A 27,713-nucleotide genomic window follows, 5' to 3' on the forward strand; every position below is an offset into this window, starting at 1 on the left:
TCCCAGCTACTCGGGAGGCTGAGGCAGGAGAATGGCGTAAACCCGGGAGGCGGAGCTTGCAGTGAGCTGAGATCCGGCCACTGCACTCCAGCCCGACAGAGCGAGACTCGGTCTCAAAAAAAAATTGTATTTCATAAGCAACTTCCTTCAAGCACAAAAACAGATTCATATTTGAGGAAAATGATTTCTCCCCTAAATCCAGTCTATAATTGATGAATTATCCTAGCCACAATTTATTTCCCGAGATGAAATAAAGACGGGATGGGCAGGCCTTCTGGTGGAGGAAGATGTTTTGCTTTTAGAGTGGCGCTGCTGAGTGCTATGGTGTGACGGGGATTTCCATCCTTCCTAGGGTGTGGGCCACATCCTGGTGGAAGGGGAGGGCGGGGGAACAAATGGCGGCCAGAGGAGGGAGACCACTCTGTACCGGACTCAGACCATGCCCCAGTTCATCCCAAAGAAGAAGCAACTGGACCACGAGCCAAAAGATTCTGTTGACTCTCCCCAAAGGAGTTTAGGAGCTAGAAGACACTGTCTGCTGCAAAGAACACCCACTTATGACAGTCAGGGAAGGGTTGGGGAGACAGAGACATCACAGATTTCATCTTTTCCATTCAGCAAAGACATGGTGATGCTTTTGCTTTTTTTGTTTTGTTTTGAGACATTCTTGCTCTGTCACCCAGGCTGGAGTGCAGTGGCACCATCTTGGCTCGCTGCAAACTCGGCCTCCCGGATTCAGGAGATTCTCCTGCCTCAGCCTCCTGAGTAGCTGGAATTACAGGTGTGCACCACGATGCGCAGCCAATTTTTTTACTTTTAGTAGAGACGGGGTTTTGCCATGTTGGTTAGGCTGGTCTTGAACTCCTGACCTCAGGTGATCGGACTCCCAAAGTGCTGGGATTACAGGTGTGAGCCACCCCGCACAGCCATGCTTTTGCTTTTTGAAGTCAACACTTAAAGCCTGCCCACACTGAGCAATATTTATCCCTGGCAGAGGGTGGAAGAAAGACAGTAAGATGAAATATAGTCTCAGTACAGGCTGAAATGGATGGTAAGGAAGCAACCCTGAGAAAAAGGTCGCACACAATTACCAGGAAATTGTGAGATAAGCCCAGGTCCCTTGACTGTGCGGTGAAGGCGACTGTGATGAAACTTAATTCACAAGGCAAACAAAAGAAGAGGCAAAAGTTAAAAAAAAAAAAAAAAGGGAATACAAAAAATTATAAGACAAAATGAAGATGGGTGATAGAATCAGTTCTTCCAATCTAGCGAAGCCATTCTCAAAGCATGCACATTCGTAAAACAAGTCAAGACCATTTATATTCTTAATGCCCAGTGTCCTATAGCTTTCTTTACAAATATGCAAATATCATCAGTGCTGCCTCAGCAGGGCAAGCGATGGTACCTGAACTGTAAAAGAAAACCTTCTCTCTCAAGGACAACTACATTTCCAAGAGAGAAGCCCAATGAAGTGGCCTCTCCTCCCATGAGCTTATTTGAGGACGAACAACTGGTGTTGCTTTCGTGCTTCCACTCCAATACATAATAGTCCTTGATCCTGAGTTATAAAGAGATTTAAGGCCATCAAGCTCAAATATACCTTTTTTTTTTTTTTTTTAAGACAGAGTCTTGCTGTGTCACGCAGGCTGCAGTGCAGTGGCGCAATCTCAGCTCACTGCAATCTCTGCCTCCTGGGTTCAAGCGATTCTCCTGCCTCAGCCTCCCGAGTAGCTGAGATTACAGGTGTGTGCCACCACACCTGGCTAATTTTTGTATTTTTTAGTAGAGATGGGGTTTCACCATGTTGGCTAGGCTGGTCTCGAACTCCTGACCTCAGGTGACCCCCCGCCTCAGCCTCCCAAAGCGCTGGGATTACAGGTATGAACCACCGCGTCCAGCCTATCATTTCTAGATGAGGAAAATGACACCTGGGCCTAGGTCACATGGCAAATTAGTGGCAGAACCCAGATCTCTGCACTCTGGCCGGTAATCTTCCCATTAACCAGAAAACTTTCTATGTGGATAAAGATTATGCATAAATAATGCTCACTATGGCATTGTGTATAATGACAAAACACTGAAAATAACCAAAACATTAAAAAGCAAGAGAAAGGTTAAGTCAATTATGGTGCATCCATACAATGGAATATTTATGCAGACATTAATATTACATGTATACAGCCTTTTTAATTACAAAGGAAAGATTTATAATAAAATGTTAAGACAAAAACTCTCTACATAAATTTATATACTACTAAAGAAGAAAGTGATAGAGAAGAATGAAAAGAAATATGCCAAATAGTAAGCATCTCTGGAAAATCGTTCAGAACATGCATGACTTTTTCTTTACATTTTACAGTACTTCTGGATTTCCAATTTTGGGACACTATTGTCTTTGGATGAACACACAGGGACATGGCCTGCTCCACTTCATGGCTTAGGATGGTAATTATTGGACAGAGGCTCCAATTGCCCAAGGGGCCATTTAGAAGCCCTTGACTCAGTAAGAGTCAATGAGTCCCTTATTACGTAAATGCATTCCTGGCTCCAGGTCTTCCTCCTCCCTCCTTCCAGGTCTTTTGTCTTAGAATTTCGCAGTGCCCTCCTACGGGGGGGGGGGGGAGGGGGCTGATCCCCACCTACAGCTTGGTTCTGTGGCTTGATGTACCAATAGTACATGAGCTTTTTAATACAATAGAGTTTTGGAATGTGCTTGCAGGATGGAACTAAGGTTGCTGCAGTTTTGACATCAGCATGAGAAGAATGAGCTGGGATAATCTAGTTATCTCAGAAGAAGGATGACAGCCACACAGAACAGTCACCCCCAGAGGAGCTGAGCCAAGACCAGCCAACTGTCAGCTGACCTCAGAGATGCCAGTGAATCTAGCTGAAACTCGCAGAACCACTCTGCTGACCCCCACACAGAAACAGACACGTGGATTACCATCATAAATGACTGAGAGACTGCGTTTGGGGGTGGTTTGTTATGCCGCAACAGAGCTAGCCCATACAATATAGCCGAATGTATGACAAATAAATGAAACCCATTACATTAGAATCTATTACAATGAAATTACTACATTCATTTCCAAAATAATTCCTCTAAACCATCAACTATGGATCATATCAATAAATATTTGTAGACTGGCTGATCGGACCTACTAGTTACATCATAAAATATGAAATGACTTCATATGAAGAAAGTCAGTGAGTAAGTAGTTTGGTGAGAACAGCATTCCAGTGGTAGCTGAAATGAAAGAAAAGAGCTTTTATTCTGAACTACTGGAGGTTGGCTTGTACTTTCTTACTCAATGGAAATAAATACCAAATCATAGAAAACAAAATGACAAATGTAATCTACGAAGTGAGGGTTAAGGAAGGACAGAGTCTAGGAGAAGGAGCAGAACATGTATCACAATGTTTCTCCATGACCTGATTTTTGTAGTTTTATTTTATTGGCAAAAAGAGCAGTAGGGCCACCCTGGCTTAGAACTGGAATTATCCTTGGATGTCTTAGTTATTGGCTAAACTACAAACATAAGAGTCAGTAGACACTCTACACCCTCTAATTTCTAAAACTAGAAACTGAGATACCGAGTGGAAAAAATAAAAATGCTCTTTCTGCATTGTGTGTATATGTCTTTTAAGTGTCATTTCAGACGAAAAACATCCCTGGTAAAGTTTAGCAGTCCACCAGTTTACCAGTGTGAAGAGTAAGAACAACCCCCGCCCCCCCCATATCAGCTGATTCAAACAGCTTCCTGTCAAAGGTCAAACTCGACTGGCATATTTCCTCAGCTTCACCACTTAGCTGTCGCCAAGAAAATAAAAACAAGCCGCTGATCGTGGTGAGAAGCAAGTCCTGTACATCCAAAGACAAAATGGAGCAGCCATAATCAATGGGGCTAGATGCCAAGTTATCAAATCATCGAGATGGACAAAGAGACTGAAAAAGACATGAACTCAAAGCCAAGGTAACAGCAACACCAAAATGCAGATTTTCCATCCTTTCCATATGTGCCACACAGATAAGCACGAACGGATACAGGTTCCTAGGAAAGAAAGGAAAAAACAAACAAACAAACAAAAAACCCTAAATTGGGAGTTGGCATTATCTTGATATATAATGAAAGGAAAATAAAAACTCAGGACCCCAATCCACTATGCCAAAGCGAAAAATCAAGCTGAAAGCTGAGCCATGCAAGAAACTACCTTTCCTTTTGTTCCTAAGCACAATTATAGATAAAAGGTTAAAGGTCTCCACAAGTAGACACTCCATGTTGACCTTTTTTTTTCTTTTTTTTAGACAGTCTTGCTCTGTCACTGCAGCCTTGACCTCCCAGGCCCAAAGGATTCTGTCGCCTCAGCATCCCAAGTAGCTGGGACTACAGACATATGTCACCACGCCCAGCTAATTTTTTTTTAATTTATTTTTTGTAGAGAAGAGGTCTCACTGTGTTGTTGCGCAGGCTGGTCTCAAACTCCTGGGCTCCAGTAATCCTCCTGCTTCGATCACCCAAAGTGCTGGGATCACAGTCATGAGCACCCAGCTTAACATTCATCTTATCTTAACGAAAAGTGTTGATTTACTGAGCACGAGATGAATGCGTAATAGACTATTCCCCACCTGCTCTTTTTCTCTCTTGCAACACGTGGATTACCACACTCTCCCTCTTTCCTGTTCAGCCACTTTTCCTTTAAATACTAAAGTCATCCTTTAAATATTAAAGTCATCTTTGCAGAAAGGCACAGACCACAGATTATTTCTGTGATTCTGTGTTTATTTGTTCTGGGTATGTCTTTAACCTTGGCAAAGGAAACTCCTAAATTGATTGAGACCTGTATCAGATACTTTTTGGTTTACAATACACACACACACACACACACACTTACATACATGTGAACATAGAGAGGATTTTTTTTTTTTTTTTTTTTTGAGACGGAGTCTCGCTCTGCCGCCCAGGCTGGAGTGCTGTGGCCGGATCTCAGCTCACTGCAAGCTCCGCCTCCCAGGTTTACGCCATTCTCCTGCCTCAGCCTCCCGAGTTGCTGGGACTACAGGCACCCGCCACCTCACCCGGCTGATTTTTTGTATTTTTTTTAGTCGAGACGGGGTTTCACCGTGTTAGCCAGGATGGTCTCGATCTCCTGACCTCGTGATCCACCCGTCTCGGACTCCCAAAGTGCTGGGATTACAGGCTTGAGCCACCGCGCCCAGCCTGGGCATTTATTCTTAAAAAGAGAAATCAGATGACGTACTACCACTTACATGGGAAAAACATATACGCAGCTGGTCCTTGAACAACACAGGTTTGAACCGTGTGGCTCCACTCACAAGCAGATTTTTTTTAAACAAACATTGATTGAAAATACAGTATTCATAGGATGCAAAACCCAAGAACAGTGAGGGCTGACTGTACATCCATTTACTATTTATGTAACATATCCAAAGTGAAAAGAAAATTGTTTAAATTAAATAAATATGCCTTATCTAAATCCTTTAGCATTTCATTTGTTTGCCCTTTGAAAATTTTCAAAGGAGTTGGCACATCTTGACCAATTTTTTATGTAAAATTCTCTTAAAGGAAAAATATAATGGTTGGGCTCTGGAAGCTGGGGAAAGGGGCAAGAATTCAGTTAAATGTGTCAGAATCATATTAAACTACAGCCCACTACATGCTCCAATGGAAGTTAGAGGCCTATCTTCCCCTGGCCCCGCTCCTGAGTATCTTAAACCTGAAATAATTTTCACTATTGAATGGCATGAAGAGGTGGTGATAATAGTAAAAATAGAAAATATTTACTACATCCTTTCTTCTTCATTGAAGAAGTTATGACTCTCATTCATGAATATCCATAGTAACTGTAATCGCTAGATTAATGTGAACGTTGCTTTCTTATACTAATCTAGCATTGCAATGGCTAGGCAGAGAAGTCATTATTTTACTTTTTTTCAAAAAATAAAAAGGGGAAACATCATTATTGTTTTTATCTGTTTGGAAAAAAGTAAAAGGTAACACCAAAAAAGGGGAGGAATAGCAAAATAGCGTGTATTACAAAACCAAGCTTCAGATGGAAGAGGTCAACTGTTCCTCTGCCTGTCCTCCCCAATAACTGTCAGGTTCTCTCTTTGGCCGTGTAGGACAGAGGACCCAGTGACTCTCTTGGTAGATACACACACCTTCCTCTTCTACCCGAGTCTGGCTACTCTACGATGATTCAGACTGATGTTCTTGTCATCAGCTCACACTACATGTGACGAAGACACTGCTATGCACCTCATTTCTGTGATTTTCAAGTCTCGCTTCCATGGACCATGTCAACACCAAGATCTCTTCAACACTGCAAAGCAAAAACCTAAGTCATCTCTGACTCACCTCTGCCCCTTCCTCAGCATATTCGATCCTGTGCTTTTCCTGCTGCAGGTTTCATCAAATCATTTCAAAACCCATTTTTTCTTTGCCATCATGTTTTATACCTTTTCTCTTCTCCCTGGATAACTATATCTGTGCACACCTTCCTTGTTCTCACATGGCAGCCATGAGATCTTTTGTGTTTCTTCTAAGCTCCAGAAAACGTCATCCTATATTTCTCAGTCCCTGCTTCCCATCAGGCAGAGATCAAACCCTAGTGCTTGCCCTCCTCCAGGCTGTCTCACTTACCCCAGCAATATCTGCTGTGACTTTGCCCCAGCAATATCTGCTCACCCTTACCTCACAGACTACTGTGTTCATTCCCACCTGAGAACACAGCTCCATAAATTTAAGGTATCCATAGTGAACCAGCCTATCCAGCCATCCCTTGCCACTGAGAGCCCTACCAAATTCATCAGGAGGAAGATGATTCTTATCCATGTCCCTGTAGACCTGGGACAGCCATAGTTACGATCCTTTGTTCCACCCTTAACTACATTTGTGATGCAAAGGTAGTATTAGACCACTTCTGTATTAGCATATTTTATGCTAAGGTCTGTTGATAGTCTACATAATCTTTAGCTCTGTTCTTGTATCATCTTAGAGGATAGGGGCCATGTCTGGTTCTCTCTGAACAGCCCTCATCCAGCACTACAGAGTTTCTTCTTTAGGAAGAACACCAAAATTAAAGGACAATGCAAATGCATACCTAGCATCCCAATTGAATTACACAAAGGAACTTGACTGAAATACAGTAACTCATAAAGACAACCTCCATGTGGTGAGGTACAAGACTTGGTCATTCAAATATAAGCTTTTGTTTCTCAAAGCATAAAAGTATCACAAATATTTTGCTTGGATGCTTCTGCTTTTTTCCCTTAACCTCGTTGCATGTTTTTTTCTTTTTCTTTCTTCCTTTTTTTTTTTTTTTGGTGTTTCGTTGTTGTTGTTGCCTTTTTTGTAGAACAGAAAACCCTGCTTAGTGTCTGGTTCACAGCCTTAATCACAGGGAGAAATGGCTGAGTTGGATGTGGGATGTCTTTCCGGTGGTTTTGAAGCCTGCACCTACATTTCTAGGGTTGGCTCCTGTGGTTGCTGGGCCACGTGAAGTTCCTTAGCTCTAGAGTTTCAGAAGTCCACATTCAAAGTCCCCCTGAGATAGATGACTCCTGTGGAATCCTGGAACAGTTATTTTTAACTTTTTTGGTCACAAACTCTTTTGAGAATCTAAGAAAAGATGCAATAACTCTCAAAAAATTAACAAATATAGATAGCCCAAATTTTTATATACAGTTTTAGGGGTCCACAGTCCATCTGAAGTCCGTGATAGAATGATAGGATAAGAACATCTGCGCATGCCCTTTTTAGTCGCCCTGGGGTTCAGGTGGAGGATGGAGGGAGGAAGGGAAGGTTAGGAGAAAAAGGGCAAAGGAGGAAGAGGGAAAGAGAAGAGTTCTAGTGGGAAGGAGAAGGAGAGAGGGGAAGCAGGAGGCAGAGGGAGAAAAAAGGAGAAAAACTCTAATAAATTAGGACGGAGTTTCCACTTAACTGTGTGTTATCACTCTTTTTCCAGGCTTAGAAGCAATTGCAGAAGAACTGTACTTAATCTAAGTACAACTGGACAGGGAGAGCTGAATCATTGGTTTTCTCAGGTATAATGAAATATTAATTCCCCATCCATCACTGAACACAAGGACTCCTAGTTTTGCTTAAGCTATTATCACCATACAGCAGATAAAGAATATTAAATTTAAGGTATACAGCTGTCTATACATGCTACATATTTATGTATTGCCTAAAAATAACCATCCTTCTCCATCAGGGTGTTATCTGCTCTAACAGAGCACTTGGATTTGGGAGAAACACTCGTGGATTGATTTCCCCACCCCACGGATTGCCACCTTAATGGGGATGCAAACTGGGGTTCACATGAGTAAGATAATTCTGTTCCCAAACATCTGCCCATCCACACAACTCAGAAAAATAGATCCAGACAAAGCTTTTCTGGGCAAGTTCCCCATCCACTCATCCACACTGCTTCACTCTGATTTCACACATCTTAAATGACTAGTGTCCTCAAAAAACTAGTATCCTCACAAAAGAGTTGGTGACCAAAAAAAGCCTCCCAAGTAGCTAGGACTACAGGCACCCGCCACCTCGCCCAGCTAATTTCTTTCGTATTTTTAGTAAAGACAGGGTTTCACCATGTTAGCCAGGATGGTCTCAATCTCCTGACCTCATGATCCGCCCGTCTTGGCCCCCAAAGTGTATCCCGTGTTTGCTGTCTCAGAAAAGTGCTTTTGCTGGCCTAGGAAAGTGACTTTTACTCAGAGAAGACATTGGTACTTCAAAAAAGATGAGCTGTGGATCAGAAACCCTTTGTAAAATATATCTGACCCACCGTACCTGTTCTCAGCAAATTACCAGCATGGCCTGTCACAGCCTAAGGGCCATAAAGAAAACAAAGCCCCAGCTGGGGGAACTGAATGGTGAGTGCTTTGGCCTCACAATAAACGGGCATCTCATGCCATTTAGAAATGGCGATCATTAAAAAGTCAGGAAACAACAGATGCTGGAGAGGATGCGGAGAAACAGGAACACTTTTACACTGTTGGTGGGAGTGTAAATTAGTTCAACCATTGTGGAATATAATGTGGCGATTCCTTAAGGATCTAAAACCAGAAATACCATTTGACCTGCAATCCCATTACTGCGTATATACCCAAAGGATTATAAATCATTCTACTATAAAGACATATGCACATGTATGTTTATTGCAGCACCATTTACAATAGCAAAGACTTGGAACCAACCCAAATGCCCATCAATGCTAGACTGGATAAAGAAAATGTAACACATATACACCACAGAATACTACACAGTCATAAAAAAGAATGAGTTCATGTCCTTTGCAGGGACATGGATGATGCTGAAAACCATCATCCTCAGCAAACTAACACAGGAACAGAACAGGAACCACATGTTCTCACTCATAAGTGGGAGCTGAACAATGAGAACACATGGACACAGGGAGGGGAACATCACACACCAGGGCCTGTCCGGGGGTGGGGGACAAGGGGAGGGACAGCATTAGCACAAATCCCTAGAGGATGGGTTGACAGGTGTAGCCATCTTCAAAAGATGCTGCCATATGTACAGTGCTATAAGAACAAGAGGTCAACACTAACATCAAGAAGGTCAAGTTAGTGAGTATTCCTCACCATGTCATCCTCCTGTAAAGAAGAAGGCATATGCTGGACTGGCAATAGGAAATGTAGTTTTAAAAATTTACAGTACTAAAATAGCTGGCTATCCCTCTAGGAAAACAAAACATAGAAAATTAAATTTAAAGCTGGGCATGGTGGCTCATGCCTGTAATCCCAGTACTTGGGGAGGCAGTAGAGGAAAGATCACTTCAGCCCAGGAGTTTGAAACCAGCCTGGGCAACATAGTGAGACTCCCATTTCTACAAAAAAAAAAAAAAAAAATTAGCCATGTGTGGTGGCAAATGCCTGTAGCCCCAGCTACTTGGGAGGCTGAGGCTGAATGACTACATGAGAGCCCGGGAGGTCAAGGCTACAGTGAACTGAGATCATATCACTGCACTCTAGCCTGGATGACAGAGCAAGATCCTGTGTAAAAAAGAAAGAAGGAAAGAAGGAAGAGAGGAAGGAAGGAAAGTGAGGAAGGAGAGAAAATAAAGAAAGAAAGAAGGGAGGGAGAGGAGAGGAGAGGAAGAAGGAAGGAAAGGTGGGAGGGGAAGGGAGACAGGGAGGAAGCGAGAGGGAGGGAAGGAGGAATGGAGAGAGAAAAAGAAGAAAGAAAAGAAAAGAAGGAAGGGAGGAAGGGAAGGGAAGGGAAGCAGGGAGGGAGGAAGAGGGAGGGAAGGAGGAAGGGTCAGAGAAAAAGAAGAAAGAAAAAAAGAAGAAAATTACACTTAAAAGATATATATGCCTTGGAGAGTTTGGAACAAGATACAGTTTTTACCAATTATGGGCTGTAGAGTAATGGTGAAAACATCTTAATATCTCTAAGGTCAGAAAAACTAGACCTTCAACAAATACCACACTCATGGCATTGATGATGGGCATGAAAGGGTAACCAACAAGAAAGTCTAGGAATGTCCACTAAGATCTGCGGTGAGGGACATGGGGTCAACAGAACATGATGGAAGTAGGTTAGGAGGATGCCTAAGAAGCTTCTATAGAGGAATGGTTCTTTCTCAGAAAAAAAAAAAAAAAAAAGGCATGACCCCTTGAAACAATGGACTTACTGTACTGGCAGGAATGACCAGCCAGACAGGCCGGCCTGATTTGCAAAAGGCTGCTCTGCTGCTGAAGCCACAGGGCAAGAGAGTAATGACTATCCTTCAGTTACGGCAAGTCCCCAGGGAACCTGGGCAGGGTAGAGAAATGGGTCCTGTGCCTCTTTGCTTTTCCCCACAGCCCAAGCACAAGGCCTTACACACTGTAGGTATCTCACTAACAAGGGTGCTGACACCCTCTTTAATGTAATACACACTCAGCACCCTCAAGAGCTCAGAACCAAAGGCGCTAAGGTCCAGGTCTTCCTCCTCCTCTGAGTTTACCGTCATTGAAGCTGTCACTGGTGGTAACGTGGGTGAAGGGCGACTGGGCCCGAGGCTCCTCGCACAGGGAGTAGCTGTGCTCAGCCTGGATGAGAGGCGCCGGGGACGTCGGGGAAGGTTCCACCTCCATTGACACACTCTTCTCTGAGAGGAAAGGGTCATTCAGGAGCTGACCCAAGACGTTCTGGGAAAACTCATCCAGAAGTTCTGAGAAGTGCTACAAGAAACAAAGGAGGAAGAACTCAGTTTCTCTTAATCATGATGTGATAGTTACCCTACACACATATTCTAAGACAAATACCTCGTCCACTGCTCGATATGAAGTCCCTTCTACATACACAATGTCCAGTTAGCGCATGCTGTGTAGCAAACCACCCCAATGTTTACTGGCTGAAGGTAACCATAATATTAATATATTACTTCTCACTCCTCAGTGGGTTGGGCTGGATGGGTGAGCTGATTTCATCTGGGTTCCCTGACACAGCACATTAGTGGGAGGGCTGGCTGTGAATGCGCTGGGCTGGGACCTCTGGACACCTGGGCCTCTTTCTCAAAAGGGAAGATCAGGCTGGACTTCCTCCCATGATGGCAGAAATCTTCCATGAGGGAGAAAAACCAAAGCTGAGTGGCCCCAGACATCACGTACCATTACACCTTCCACATGCTTTTGGTCAAGGCAAGGGACAAGGCCAGCTCACGCCCATGGGGCGGGAAAACAGACTCCACTGCTTGATGAGAGGAATGGCAGAGTCACAACGCAGATGAGTGTGGACAGTGCGGGGGGCATGATCCACTGGGGGTCCTTGCTGTCATGACCTACCACATTTTGCACTAATAATATTAATATGTTTAAATAAGCGATCCTCTATTTCTATAGCAGGAAGGTGCAGTTTACACTAAGGTGCCATGCCCAAAAATATTAGAGGTGGCTTCTTTCTAGTCTCCCCATGGCCTGGACTTTGTTCCTCTCTGGTTTTTCCTTAATATCCTCCCATCCTTCATCTCTAATACCATGAACTTTCCAGTCCCCATCACGCTTTGGACATAATATAGAACTAGCCCATATAAATTCCCTGGGATTCCCATATCCGTTGTGACACTGTCCCACAAAGGAGCTGCAGCCCCGTCCACTCTCCCTCCTTGATGGGTCTATACTCATGGTATGAGGATCTTCTGAGCAGGGTTTCTCAACCTTGGCACTAATAACATTTTAGACTGGATTATTCGTTGTGAAGGGCAGGGGTGGGCATTGTTTTGTGCACTGCAGGATATTTAGTAGCATTCTCAGTCTCCACCCACTAGATGCCAGTAGCACTCCCCCAGTTGTGAAATCAAAAATATTTCCAGACACTGCCCAAATGTCTGTAGGTGAAAAAGTCACCCCTGGTTTAGAATCACTGCTATTGACTATATTAGAAATAATAATAACAATATAAAATAGGGCCAGGTGTGGTGGCTCATGCCTGTAATCCCAGCACTTTGGGAGGCCAAGGTGGGCAGATCACAAGGTCAGGAGTTTGAGTCCAGCGTGGCCAACATAGTGAAACCCTGTCTCTACTAAATATACAAAAAAAGAAATAGCTGGGCATGGTGGCAGGTGCCTGTAATCCCAGCTACTAGGGAGGCTGAGGCAGGAGAATCGCTTGAACCCGGGAGGCGGAGCTTGCAGTGCTTACAGTGAGCTGAGATTGAGCCACTGCACTCCAGCCCAGGCAACAATGCGAGGCTCTGTCTCTAAATAAATAAATTAATTAATTAATTTAAAAAACTTTTTTTTGAGACAGAGTCTCGCTCTGTCACCTAGGCTGAAGTGCAGTGGCGCAATCTCGGCTCACTGCAAGTTCTGCCTCCTGGGTTCACGCCATTCTCTTGCCTCAGCCTCCCGAGTAGCTGGGACTACAGGCACCCGCCACTATGCCCGGCTAATTTTGTTTGTATTTTTAGTAGAGACAGGGTTTCACCATGTTAGCCAGGATGGTCTCAATCTCCTGACCTCATGATCCGCCCGTCTTGACCTCCCAAAGTGCTGGGATTACAGGCGTGAGCCACCGTGCCCAGCCAATAAAATGAAATTTTAAAGCCCACTTTGGCCCCAGCTACTAGAGATATTTTTCTGCCTTCTTAACATTCTCTGAGCCGGGCGCGGTGGCTCAAGCCTGTAATCCCAGCACTTTGGGAGGCCAAGACGGGCGGATCACGAGGTCAGGAGATCAAGACCATCCTGGCTAACATGGTGAAACCCCATCTCTACTAAAATACAAAAAAAAAACTAGCCGGGCGAGATGGCGGGCGCCTGTAGTCCCAGCTACTCGGGAGGCTGAGGCAGGAGAATGGCGTGAACCCGGGAGACGGAGCTTGCAGTGAGCTGAGATCCGGCCACTGCACTCCAGCCTGGGCGACAGAGCAAGACTCCGTCTCAAAAAAAAAAACATTCTGTGAATCATAGACCAATGGATGTCATCCTTACTGATTAAACTTTAGAGACACTTCTGGTATAGAAAGGAAGTTAAGAAAGCAGATACAGCAATAAGAGAATGATTGCAAATAATGAGGCTTGGGGTAGGCAATACAATTCTTGGGATTCACACGGACACCTAAGTCCCACCACCAAACTGAAGTGTCAATGAAGGCGTTATGAAAATGAACACCAGAAGGGAAGGTGGGAGATGTCCCTAGAGCTGGAGCTCTAAGATCAGGGTAGTTGTAGAACAGGATGCTTCCTTTAATAAAGAAGCAAAGTGGGCCTGGCGCAGTGGCTCATGCCTGTAATCCCAGCACTTTGGGAGGCCAAGGTGGGTAGATCACAAGGTCAGGAGATCGAGACCATCTTGGCCAACACGGTGAAACCCCATCTCTACTAAAAATACAAAAAACTAGCCAGGCGTGGTGGCGGACGCCTGTAGTCCTAGCTACTCGGGAGGCTGAGGCAGGAGAATGGTGAGAACCCGGGAGGCGGAGCTTGCAGTGAGCTGAGATCGCGCCACTGCACTCCAGCCTGGGCGACAGAGCGAGACTCAGTCTCAAAAAAAGTAAAAATAAAAAAATAAAGAAGCAAAGTGAACAGCAGAGAGAAGGCCCCTGCAGGCTAGGTCCCTAAAGAGTCAGAACAGTGAAATTCACTTACATCACAAACACGGGACATGGCATTTCATCAGGACAGAATGCAGGGAAGTTACAGGACTTGGGTATGTCCTAATAGTCATGATTGTCTATGAGAACAAGAGAGAGGATCAGGGAGAGAGTTCTCTGAGTACAAATACATTTCAAACTGGAAGGTCCTTAGGAGTATTTGAGGCCATATGCCAACTGCCTGCATCACAATTACCAGGGAAATTTGGGTTAGTCATTTCATAATGAAATATTTTAAGCATTCAGAAAGATTATACATATCATGAACAATTATGTAGTCATTCCTTTAAAAAAAACAACAACAACAACAAAAAACTGGGCTGGGTGAGGTGGCTCATGCTCATAATCTCGGTACTTTGGGAGGCTGAGGCAAAAGGATCACTTGAGCCCAGGAATTCGAAACCAGCCTGGGCAAGATAATGAGACACAGTCTCTATAAAAAAAATACAAAAATTAGCCAGGCATGGTGGTGCATGCCTGTAGTCCTAGCTACTCCAGAGGGTGAGGCAGGAAGATTCCTTGAGACCAGTAGGTCAAGACTGTATTGAACCATGATTGTACCACTGCACTCCAGCCCAGGCAATGGAGTGAGAACCTGTCTTTAAAGTAAAGGCCAGGCATGGTGGCTCACGCCTGTAATCCCAGCACATTGGGAGGCCAAGATGGGCGGATTGCGAGGTCAGGAGATTGAGACCACCCTGGCTAACATGGTGAAACCCCATCTCTGCTAAAAATACAAAAAATTATTTGTATTTTTTTATACAAATAAATTTATTTATACAAATAAATACTGCCGCCTGGTGGCAGGTGCCTGTAGTCCCAGATACTCAGGAGGCCGAGGCAGGAGAATGGCATGAACCCAGGAGGCGGAGCTTGTAGTGAGCCAAGATCACACCACTGCACTCCAGCCTGGGTGACAGAGCAAGACTCCGTCTCAAAAAAAAAAAAAAAAAAAACTTGGCCAGGCTTGCTTGGTGGCTCCTGCCTGTAATCCCAGCACTTTGGGAGGCCAAGGAAGGCAGATCACTTGAGGTCAGGAGTTCGAGGCTGGCCTGGCCAACATGGTGAAACTCCATCTCTACTAAAAATACAAAAATTAGCTGGTGGTGCACACCTATAGTCCGAGCTACTCAGGAGGCTGAGGCAGGAGAATCACTTGAACCTAGAAGGCAGAGGTTGCAGTGAGCCGAGATCACACCACTGCACTCCAGCCTGGGTAACAGAGTGAGACTCTGTCTTAAAAATAAATAAATACAATTTTAAAAAATTTAAATACAAAATTTAAAAATCTCATTTTTACATGTTTGCTGCTGTAATCTTTCTTTTTTTGCTTTTTCTTTTTCTCAAAAAATAAAACATGAAGGACTATTAAAGCTCCCATCCATTCCCTTCATCCGTCTCAAAGTTAACCATTAGCCAGACTTAGTGTTTACCTTTCCCATCCAGGTCTTTATCCTTTTACTACATATGCATGTATCCGTTACACATAGGCTTCTTTAAAACATTAAGTAAATGGTACCATATCTCATATATCCTCTGCAATTTTCTTTTATCAAAAAAAATTTTTTAGATTTATTCATGTCTATACATGTAGCCCTATTTCATTGATTTAAACATCTGAATTCTATTCCATTGTATTTATCCATTTCCCCTTGAGGAACTCTTACATTTTCTTTACTATATGTAATATTGTAAAAAATATTCCTTAACATGGAAGGAACTCCTAAAAACACAAAAGTTTTGCTTTCAGAATGTGATTTAAAGGCATAAATAAATAAAAACATACAAATTTGATGATCCACCCTCATAGACTTTGACTTAGTAGGTTAAAAACATCTATATTAAAACTACCACCTAGGCCAGGTGCGGTGGCTTATGCCTGTAATTCCCACACTTTGGGAGGTAGAGGTAGGCAAATGGCTTGAGCCTAGGAGTTCAAGGTCAGCCTGGACAACATGGCAAGACCCCATCTCTACAAAAAATAACAACAACAACAAAAAAACTCACAACACCAGTCCTTCTATGCTCACCTCAGTTTCTCAATCACTGGCTCCATTTCCACTCTCCCTACGCCACTTTACAGTTAAGTCCCTAGAAGCTTACAAAGATTCTAGAAGTTCAAATATGCCCAAGGTAAGAGGAAGATTCAAGGATTTTGCAGCTACTGTGTGTTAAACTTCAGACAGACACTGGGGATACACAATAATAAATAAGAAACTAGAAAATGCCCTACCAGAGTTTACCACTTAGGTCAGTGCTCAAAGTTTTATGTGCAGATAAATTACCTGGGGCTCCTAAGCCATCGCTTCTGATTCACAGGTCTAAGCAGGCCTGAGATTCTGCATTTTTAATCAGCTCCCAGGTAAAGCTGTGACTCCACAGACCACACTCTGGGCAGCAAGGCGCAGAGCAGTGGCAAGGCTAAGATTAGAACCAGACTTCCTGATTATACAACAATCTAAGTCAGCATCTGATTGCCTAAGTAGCTCCCCAAGGACAAATTTCCTGGTTGCCTGATGGTGACTATTCTGCAACTGTTTGACAGAGATCCTTTCAAGACAAAACTAAGTTAACAAAAAGAGAAATAAATAACTGAATGCAACATGGAAATGCAAGAGGTAAACCCACAGTCCCTGTATTTCCAAGCTACAGTTTTGTTCTCTGAACTACAAGGTCAAGTCCCGATCTGCTGTGCTGGCCACTAAAGCTCCGGAAACCCATTCTATCCCGAGGCAAGGCTCTCTTTGATTGGCCAGGCTTTCCCATGGAAGTTGCCCAGGTTGGCCCGCTCTGCTGACACTCTGTTTTCTTTCTTCTGAGCAGCACTAATGAATGTTTTCATGAACATCCCCTGGATAACCAATAATAAATGTTCTCTAACTCCGCTAACTTTCCCTGAACTCCCCCTACTTTGGATTATGCAGTAATTCTCATATTACAAACCATTTAGCCCTAATGATAGACAGTTTTGAAGCGTTCACAGTTGTTATCAAGTGTATTATAACCTATAACCTCCCCTCTGGAAAAGGATCCTCCTCAGAAGCCTAACGGTGCCTAAACACCCACCCACACCCAGGAATTTAGCAAAGTGGTGAGCTCTCAGTAGGCTCAGGGAGATCCTTGTGATGGAAAAGAAACTGGTTCCAACCACATGCTATGACTCAGCCCAGCAAATTAGCTCCAGCTGGGTCTCCTTGGCAGTGGTGGGCTCCAAGACTCAACAGACAGGTCAACATCCCATTGCTGGTGCCAGGATCGGGCCAGAGTGGGCCCATCTTTAATGCCAGCCAGTTGGAGAGGGGCCTTATGGTCCTGAAGGCCAAAAACCAGAGAAAGGAGCAAAGTGAGTCTCAAAGAGGAAGACTTTCTGGATCCTGCAAACGCTTTAGCACAGTACTACTCATGTGAACCCAAGGGTTATGGGATTTTAGTTTAATTCCTTCAAAAGGCAATGGCATAATAACATTTTACCATTCTGTCTAATATTTGAATCAAACTTTATGGGTTTACAAAGTAATTTCATAGCCTTTTCCTCACTCAATACTCATGACAATCCTGTAAATTGGCTTTTAGTCCATTGTCCAAGATCTCTGTCCCCTACTGAGAGACCTTGAACTAGGGTACTCTTATTTCAAATTCACTGAATTTTCTCCTTGTTTCTCCTAGGAAAGAAGTATTTGAGCCTCACAATCCAACTGTATGGAGAGGTTGTAACAAGTATAAAACCATGATGGTGTTGATCATGGATGATGATGTTGACAGGATTAGGTGCTAGACTTGTCTGATGGACTAAGTACTTGACATATTAGATTTTCAGAAAATGAGCTGGGTGTTTTCCTAATATAAGGTAAACATGTCCCCATTTACAGATGAGAAAACTGGGGCTCAGGATACTTAGCTATTTTGCCCTGAGATGCACAGCTGATTAAAGGTGAAACTGACATTCCATCCCATGTTCAGCCAGTTCCAAATCCCAGGCACTTTCTACTACAGCATGCTGCCTCATTTGCATCAGCCTCTAAAGCTAGATAAAGATAGGCTCACAGACGGTCATCCACTATGAACACACAGTCTCCTGCACTAAACCTGTAGAAACATGCCAAGAGTTTGTTAGGACAAGCTCCTGGTATCACTTGCTGTGATACATCAGCAATAAGGATGAAGATAGTTATTCGGACTTAATGCATGTTTCTGCCAAAGGGTTCAGGCAACATCACAGAATCTCAGAGTTGGAAGAAATCTCCTAAAAGGATCGAACCCCTGCCTCACAACATAAATGTTCTTCACCCAGTTCAGAGAATACACATGGCAACTTCCCTTAAAAATTGTGTTAAGTTTTATCTGCCCCATTTGTGTCAGGTTTTATCTCCCCATTATCTAAAGATTCTGCATTAAACATCCTCCAACTATCCCATAAAGTTTTGTCTCCCTTTATTCTTATAAACACAACAGTTTCATTCCATTCCTAATGGTCAGTGTACGGCATTGTGGCAATATAGCTTTGGAGTCAGTCAGCCCTGAATTTGAATCCTGGCTGTGCAAGCCTGAGCAAGATATTTCCATACTCCAAACCTTGGTTTATGAAGTTAACAATAATCCTGGTAAAGTGAAGTTGACAATAGTTCCGGCCTTGTGTCATGAGAATTAAACTGAATAATGCATGTAATACACCTAACACTCCACTACATAGCAATCTTTAGAAAAGCTCCTTTAAAAAACTAGCATAATTAAAACAATAAAATGTTGGCATTTTCTACCTGTACACCGGCTTTTCGCATTGTTCTTCCTAGAATATGCTTTCATTTTCATCTTTACCAATCAGTAAACTACCTAAGACAGAACAAATGTACTTCTTTTAGAAAGTCATCCCTAGACAGATACACCTTGAATTGATCTTTCATTTCGCTAAACAAGTAAAACCCTTTAAGTATCTATTAATTTGACACATTTGCTCCTTTTCTTTGATGTTCCTTTCATTGCCAGGTTACTTAAATATCTTATCAGTAGGCCTTCCAAACTCTATGGCCCAGATATAAACCGTTTACCCACTCCTCTCTCTGGACCTAGCCCAGATCAGAGATCATAGATCGTAGATAGCTGCTGCATTCAACAACTATCTCATCTGGATCTACTATCATTCTATAACATCTTTTTTTTTTTTTTTTTTTTGAGACGGAGTCTCGCTCTGTCGCCCAGGCTGGAGTGCAGTGGCCGGATCTCAGCTCACTGCAAGCTCTGCCTCCTGGGTTTACGCCATTCTCCTGCCTCAGCCTCCCAAGTAGCTGGGACTACAGGCGCCCGCCACCTCGCCCGGCTAGTTTTTTGTATTTTTTTAGTAGAGACGGGGTTTCACCATGTTAGCCAGGATGGTCTCGATCTCCTGACCTCGTGATCCGCCCGTCTCGGCCTCCCAAAGTGCTGGGATTACAGGCTTGAGCCACTGTGCCCGGCCCATTCTATAACATCTTAACACAATAGAAGATAAATCCAAATTAGGGCTAGATCTCCCAACAGTTATAAGTAAGTGCCTTCAAACATTTAAAATGTATATCCAAATTTGAAAATCAGATAAATTAGGAGAAATTTTTACCCTTACAATAATTACTTATTTTATAAAAAATTACCTTGGCTCTGAAGCATTTACGCTTTGAGTTTTCAGGTCACTAATGAACTGCCAAAGTAGCTTGCAAGGATGGAGTGGTTTATGATCTGGGTCACCTCCTGCTGCTAACAACCGCCCTAAGATCTGAGGTCACGAGGGTGAGGAAAGGGGAACAAGGTGGGAGGAAAAGGAAGGATTCATGATTTTTTAGTTCAAATAACTAGCTACATAAAGCTACCAACCTGTCTTCTGTACAGCACTCTCCACTGAGGTTCACCCACTCAACAAATACAGTGGGAGTATGGGCAGAAAGAGGAATAAAGGTCAGTCTTATAAAGACAGAATTGTCCCAAGCTGCAAAGTGAGTTATCCAGAATGTATGTCCTGTGCCCCATCATCCAGAGAACTTGTAGAGTGTGTTCTAAAGCAGTTTTGCCATCCCATAGTCAGCCCAACAGGCCTCTTTTGTGCACAGGCTAACAGAAGAGCGCTGCACCGGACCAGTTAGGGACAGGAGTTCTAGTCCCAGCCTTGCACTTCCCTGGTGGTCACTCTGCCTCTTCTAGATTCAGTTTCCTTATCTGTAAACCTGTGTGTGTGTGTGTGTGTGTGTGTGTGTGTGTGTGAGTGAGTGTATGTGTACTGGGGTTTTAAACCTGATCAGTAGTTTGTCACCTTTTCTCACCTTTTTTAAAATTCTTGGACCCTTTTGGGAATCTAATGAATGCTCCTGCCTGAGAATCTAATGCTCCTTTTGTGAATCTAATGACAGTCCTGCCTGAGAAATGCTCACACTCACATACACACAAACACAGCCCAGCATTTCAGGAGGTTGACCCGCCCCTGAAGTCTGTCTGCAGACAGCAGGGGGATTCCATGGATCCCGGGTTAAACCCTGCCAGCAGCGAAAGCAGTAATAACAGAGGGATATTTATAGGTCATTGCTAACAACCTATTCAGCTCTACTACCCTATTATTTTCTAAAATGTTGCAGGCAACATAAAATGGAGCTACAAAGGTTTTTCAACTTGGGAAAAGGAGGACGGAGAACACCCTCTTTCTGCCTCACGGGTTTGTTTAGATTTGCCCCTGTAACACCTGCCCAGGGGCAGTGAAGCAGGTAGGCACGGCAGGTAATAGGATTCAGAAAGCAGAAGCTGGGCTGGCAGCAAGAGGCCCAAGGCCTGCCTGGGCTCCATCTGAGCTCCCCAAGCATGCAATTCCCAGCCCTGCCCCCTGGGAAACAGGGATGTTTTGTAGCCAGTCTCTGGCTGAAAAGACAGTTCTCAGGCAGGCAGTAGAGGCTTTGTACTTAAAAATCGTGGCTAGAAGCCTTGCCTAGAGCACAGAATGCCTCCCAAAGACTGGAGCCATAGAAGTAGTGAGTGTGGCGTGTGGCGGGAGCAAGCTGACCCTCTCCACAAATGATTCAGAGGACACACCTCAAATTCACATTAGAAACCAAGGCCCCCTTGCAGCAAAACACAGTTTGACTGTATTGCTCAGGCAGGGAGGAGCTGCCCGGGGCTCCTGGCATCCCCTAGGCCACCCTCCCTCCTCCCCTTGCAGGGAGAGAAGGGAACTGCCTTCAAAACCAGTGCACCATAGACCTGAGTGGCTCTCACACAAGTACCCTGCACACAACACACAGAAAAGGGCCAGATGCCAACCAGGAGTAAAAAGGTGACCTTGTCAAAGTCCCAAGAAAAAAAATGGCTTACAAATCAAACCCCATAGCAGTAAAATTTCAAGGATACCCAATTCTTTTCTAGTACAAAAATGTAGGCATATTATATTATTTCTTTAAATTTTAAAAAATGGGGGCTGAGTTTGGAACTCTATTACACCAGAGGTTTGGAGGTTTGTGGCAGGAGTTATTTTAGGGAGGGTTGTTTTGTTCTGAAGTGATACTTCCTTTACTGAAATTTCACTAGCAGTAACAAAAGCTGTGTTAAATTTAAAGTGCCTTATTACAATAAGTAAATAAATAAATAAACGCCTTGCTTGGTAGTATCCAGATGAATAAATGGAGTATGTGAAACAGATTAAGCAATAAAGGCATTAAGAGATGATATTTAAAGGAAACCTATTATAAATCCATTGGTAGTGTATATTGATACACCATTGGTAGGGTATATTCGGTATTTTGTAAAAGGAGTCATCCTGGGAGAAGAAGGAATAAATAAGTGGACCACAGATGATTTTTAGGGCAGTGAAACTCTGACACGGACACTATAATGGTGGAGACACGTTTTTATACGTTTGTCCAAATCTACAGAATGTACATGAGAGTGAACCCTAATGTGAACTATGGACTTTGAATAATAACAATGTGTCAATGGTCAATGTATCTACCATCATGTCTACCAATATGATGGTAGATGCTGACAATGGGCAGGCTATGAATGTGTGGGGCAGAGGGCATATGGGAAATCTTTGTACCTTCTGCTCGATTTTGCTCTGAACCTCAAACTGCTCTCAGAAATGGGAGTTTGTTTTTTTGGGGACAGAGGATCACTCTGTTGCCTAGGCAAGGGATGCAGCGGCGTGATCTCGGCTTGCTGCAACCTCCGCCTCCCGGGTTCAAGCGATTATCTTGCCTCAGCCTTCTGAGCAGCTGGGATTACAGGAGTGCACCATCACACCCAGCTAATTTTGGTATTTTTAGTAGAGACAGGGTTTCGCCACGTTGGTCAGGCTGGTCTCGAACTCCTGACCTTGTGATCCGCCTGCCTTGGCCTCCCAAAGTGCTGGGATTACAGGCATAAGCCGCCGCACCCGGCCAGAAATGGTTTATTTTTTAAAACTCATTCCTGGCTGGGTGCGGTGGCTCAAGCCTGTAATCCCAGCACTTTGGGAGGCCGAGATGGGCGGATCACGAGGTCAGGAGATCGAGACCATCCTGGCCTACACGGTGAAACCCCGTCTCTACTAAAAAAATACAAAAAACTAGCCGGGCGAGATGGCGGGCGCCTGTAGTCCCAGCTACTCGGGAGGCTGAGGCAGGAGAATGGCGTAAACCCGGGAGGCAGAGCTTGCAGTGAGCCGAGATTGCGCCACTGCACTCCAGCCTGGGCGACAGAGCAAGATTCCGTCTCAAAAAAAAAAAAACTCATTCCTGATGTATATATTATGTAAAAATGAATTTTTACATATGATATTTGCTTCAAGGGTCATGCACCATACTAATTCCTTTTAAACTACATAGTTGTTCATCATTAAAACAAGTAATGACCCACTTTCCCAAATGCATGCCAATCCTGAATGGCCTATAGCAGTTACTAGAATTTGATATGGAAAAAACAATCCACTGTTTCATTTTAAGAGCATCTGCCTACAATACAAATAAATCAGTTAATGAGATGAAGGCAGAAATATCCTATAGGTGGCTCCTGATAACCAAGGAGAGCTGCAAGATTCAGAATTAGCTAGCACACAAAAATTCAATCTGCCTCCTTCTTGGCTTATTTACACATACAGCTCCAAATACCCCCAAAATGCACTTCTTCATTCTTTCTGAACCCAAACTAGCCTCTAGCCTAGTAGGACCTGTCCTTCCAAGGCCCAAGAGTATCCAACAAGTACCAACAGGAATAAAAATAATGCGAAGGAAATATAATAATAATGGCACCTTCCATGTTCAATGCATAGTATTTACATACAACAAAACACTTGCACACTGTGACTGTATGTGATCCTCACAAGATGGAGAATTATCCCAAGGGTGGAGACAGTGGGGCAGCCTGGAGTAGGGCAGGACTCCTTTTTGCTCTCCCCTTCCCAGGCACGTTCAGCATAGTCCCTGCTGTCTCCCAATCACTAACATAGAGAACTCGGAGCTCAGATTTCTAATTGTTCCCCCAAAATGCTTTTTAAATTGTAACTTGGGCCTGAGAAAAGGGCAATCTCCTCATGTTAATGGAGGAAACCCTCAGGATCCTTTTAGAGCAGGCAGAGCTGTTCCAGAAATACCCGTATCAGGTGGAGAAGTCCTCTGATTTGCTTCAAGAAACTCAAACCATCCCTGAGTTCTCTTGCCCCTTCCTTCTGCCACAACAGACAGCTGAATCTCACCAACAAGTGAAAGACCATCAAAGCTGTGATCAAGCCAACTGTTCAAGGCTGAGGCAGTACAGAACCTGTGATTCTGTTCTCATCATCTGTGGTGGGGAAGCCACGGAGACGGGGATGCTGAGAGCAGCTGCCATCAGGACCACCAATTCTTCCCTCCCCCTTTTCCCCACTTCTATCCCCGAGTCTAGACTCTACCCCGCACTCTTGGACGGGAGTGCTGGAGGCCCAGCAGGGCTTTTCACCTGGTCTGTCCCACATGCCAAGGCCAAAAAATATTTGCTTTTAACCCTCCCACACTTAAGAGCCTCCCACATAACTCAATCTATGTCCAAATTCCCCCACAGTGAGAGTTTAAGTAGACTTAAATTTCTTACTACCCAGTTAAATTCTCTAGATACTCTTCCTAATTGGTGTTCTATTCCTTGTTGATATTCCTCCTTCTGTCCCTCACCCTTCAATTTGCAGTTTTCAACCCTTTTACATGCTCATTATATAAGGAAATTTGGAGGGTTTTTTGGTCAGACTGTTTTAATGAGGTCTGTTGCCCTCTCTGTAGTCATAAGCTTCTCCTCTCTGGTATCTTCCACTCTCTTAAACAGAAGGCATCCCCATTCCCTCTCCCACAGTATACACTTTCCATCTGCAACATTTCGGTCTTTCCCTCACCAGGGAACACCCAGGGCATCCCCTCATATCCTTCAATGAAGGCACAAGCTAAGGTATTTACTATTCCTACGCTCTTGTGTCCTACCCTAAAATAATACAATCTGGTACTTTGCCATTCATTCCAGAAAAACTTTAGTTTACAGCAGGCTCCAAATCACAGACTTATGAAGGTTGAGAAAACACTGGATATCACCTGGTCACTCTAATTTGAGAAAACTGAGGTCCAAAATGGCACATGAAATCAAAGAGTTGAGAATTGAAATCTACACTACAGACTCTCTAACAAGAGAAACAGTGACCAGACATAAAGATCCCCAAATGGGGGACTGAAAAGGCTTCCACAGACAGCCCCCACCGAATTCTCTGAACAGAACATGCATGTTGCAATGGAACAGTTTCAACTCCAAGTCAAGATCCAATGCCAAAAACATCAGGTATGAAGCACTAACGGGGCAATGAAGTTTGTGGGAAAAAACGAACGGTATGCATACTTCCTAGAAACCTATGCTTTATTTATGAGCCAAATATGTCACAAGCATTACTGCGATAATCTCATCCCTAGAGGACCACACTGGGGTAAAGGGAAAGTGCCTGAGAGGTACAAAGTACTATTTGTGTTGCTTAAATTCTCAGGCATGACTCTGCCAGGACGTACCCCTCTACCCCAAGATAAGAGCTAAGGGAATCCCGCAGGTCAGCAAATGGGAGACCAGGAAGGTTCTGGCTCCCAGCCACTTTGGCTCCTGTTCTGTGAGACCTCACACGTATGCCCCACCTCTCTGGAATGACACGTGTTGAAATCTACCAGGGGATCTTAGCCTTTGGAGCCCTTGTGTTATGCACTGGACTCATGAGACAGAAGGCATATAGTCTGCACCAACTCTGTAGATCCTAGCAGGAACCTTGGGTCAAATCACTCACGCTCTCTACACCACTAGAAAATGAGAAATCCAATCTGCCTTCCAAAACTGTAGTGAAGATAAAAATGAATTCATCGATACAAGTCTAATCCAGATACAAGATGGTGCTTGTATTATGGTAAGTGAAAACTGGCCAAGAAAACCATGTGCAGGCTATGAACACGAAAGTCACTTCCGAGACATCCACAGAGTTATTTCTTATCTCCATCGTGGCCAGCCAGTTAGCAACAGCAGTTATTGGGAGCGCAGCAGCCACTGGCTGTCTGCTTCTGCATCTTCCTTCCTCTCGTGAACCTCAACCAGCTGAGGCAATGAACCCTCTTCTATCTCTAAGTGCTGCCAGAATCCAAGAGCTTTAAGGCCTGCTCAGGACAGACTACCTTGGAGCAGTGGGAAGTAAAGGGCTCCGGCTGGCTCTCTGTTATCCCACATTGCTAGCCCCAGCCAGGTTATTCATTCCAATCACATTTCTAGAAACAAGACAGATCAGAAAGGAAAGCTCCATTATTTGAAATGAAGAACCTGACGTTAAGGTACACTAAACCACTATCCCAAAGACGCAGAGTCTGATGTTTCTCCATTCATTTAGAAGAGTTACTTTCGCATAAGAGCTTAATAAATGTTAGCTGTTTTGTTGTTGTTTGTATTACATGCCTCGCTAAAACCGGAACAAAATTCTTAAGCATTTCTCTGACTTATCAGTCTATTAACACCATAAAAAATGATGAGGGTCATAAACATCATTTTTCTTTAGTGAACTCAGTAGATTCTAGTTTGCCCATTTGCTTACCAGGGGGCTCATTTTCAGTTCATCAATTCATAACTGATCGATCTTCCTTTCCCCTTTTTTGAAAACTAGGCCTGTATCTCCAGTCTCAAAGCATCTCTCTCATTCCCTGCAATTTCTCCACAGATCACCAGCCACACTGTGCTCACATCCATATGCTTCTTTAGTGCCCTTTCATCTTAACCAGCAATTATAATTTTTAGGCAAACCTCTCATTCAAACTTTTATGAAGGAACTGTTTAAAGCTGAACTGCACTATCAAATTCCTGCTTTGGTGGCACTGCTGAAAATCAGACGAATATTTTCAGGTTCTCAAATCTTTCTCTGAAATGGGGTCCGGGTTCTCCTAAAAGTGTCCCTCTAAATCCTTCTGCCCTCAGGCGGATCTCCCCCGTCACTGAGCCACAGTCCTGTCATACCTTGTGGAATAGAAAGGAACCATTCTCAATGAATAGGGAAACATCAAACTCTGCTTCTTTGGGGTAGTGGTAGTGGGTTAGTGTACCTTAACTTCAGGTTCTTTATTGAAAACAATGGAGCTTCAATTCTTCAACTGGGTAGAGTTGAAGAATTTCTAAGAAGGGGGGAAAAAAAAAAAAACCACGAGGTTTTTCTCTTTCTAAGAAAGACCATAAATAGAATCTAGTGATCTCAGCAGGTTATTATGAGAACAAGCAAATAGAGATAGTCTGCAGTCCTGCTGGAAAACACATGCAACCACCATATGTTAAAAGTTATTCCCAAACAGTTTGAGTATTTTTCTCCCAAAAGATGAGGTAGAGCAATGCTTCTGAATATTTTTTCATGACTGAACAATGGTGGATAGCTGCTTATTGGATCACGAATAGGACACACTTGCCTTCTAGTCACAAAAGATTATTTTCTGTTGCCCATAAAGCCAATGGTATCAGAAAGTACACAAGGTTTGAATGTAATAATGATGCAATGCCTCAGGGTGGGGGGCAGTGGGGAGATATTCTAGAAAGTCAGCACAGCTTCATTAAGAAGTAAGAAGTCAAAGGGGTAGTTGCTGGCACAACAGAAAGAATGCCTTGTTTGGAATCAAAACGCTTGGGTTTTAGACCTAGCTCTGTCACTACTTGGTTCTGTGACCTCGGACAAGTCACTGAACCCCTCTGGGTCTCTTATTTCTTAGGAAATAAAATAAGAGGTGGGACCAGGCGGTCTCCCAGGCCCCCTGCAGTTCTGGTATTCTGAGACCATCTATGATGTAGGTAGCTTCTGCTTCCACTCACACCTAAAGGAGTAAAACAGCCTGAAAATAAATCTTAAGCCTGAGTCAATGTTCCCTGCAACTCCCCCTCTCTGGCCTTTTCTGAGACTCCTTTTAGCAAAGAATGGGTTCCCTTGAGGATGGCTGAGCTAACAGCTGGGCAGTACTGGATGATTTCCGCCCTTTCAACAGCTGGTCTCTGAGACAAACAACTAGACAGGCTTTATCAGAAAAAATGACTCAACTTGTGGAGACCAAGCATAGATGGACAGCAGTATCAGACTTAAAACTACAGTACTA

The 27,713-nt window shown here is 43.7% G+C and overlaps 1 protein-coding gene across 1 annotated transcript in view; it reads right to left on the bottom strand.

Annotated features, from left to right (window-relative positions):
* CREB3L2 (cAMP responsive element binding protein 3-like 2) overlaps positions 1-27,713 on the bottom strand; it is a 134,514-nt gene that overhangs the window by 47,214 nt on the left and 59,587 nt on the right. Inside the window, exons 2-5 of the mRNA XM_011941554.1 lie at positions 11,002-11,218; positions 10,687-10,747; positions 1,406-1,558; positions 1,092-1,152 (exon numbers count right to left, since the gene is read on the bottom strand). Of these exons, the coding sequence (XP_011796944.1) occupies positions 1,092-1,152; positions 1,406-1,558; positions 10,687-10,747; positions 11,002-11,218 (492 nt within the window). The remainder of the gene's footprint in view (positions 1-1,091; positions 1,153-1,405; positions 1,559-10,686; positions 10,748-11,001; positions 11,219-27,713) is intronic.

This window comes from Colobus angolensis, unplaced genomic scaffold (assembly GCF_000951035.1).
Source record: "Colobus angolensis palliatus isolate OR3802 unplaced genomic scaffold, Cang.pa_1.0 Scaffold2, whole genome shotgun sequence".
Lineage (NCBI taxonomy): Eukaryota > Metazoa > Chordata > Mammalia > Primates > Cercopithecidae > Colobus > Colobus angolensis.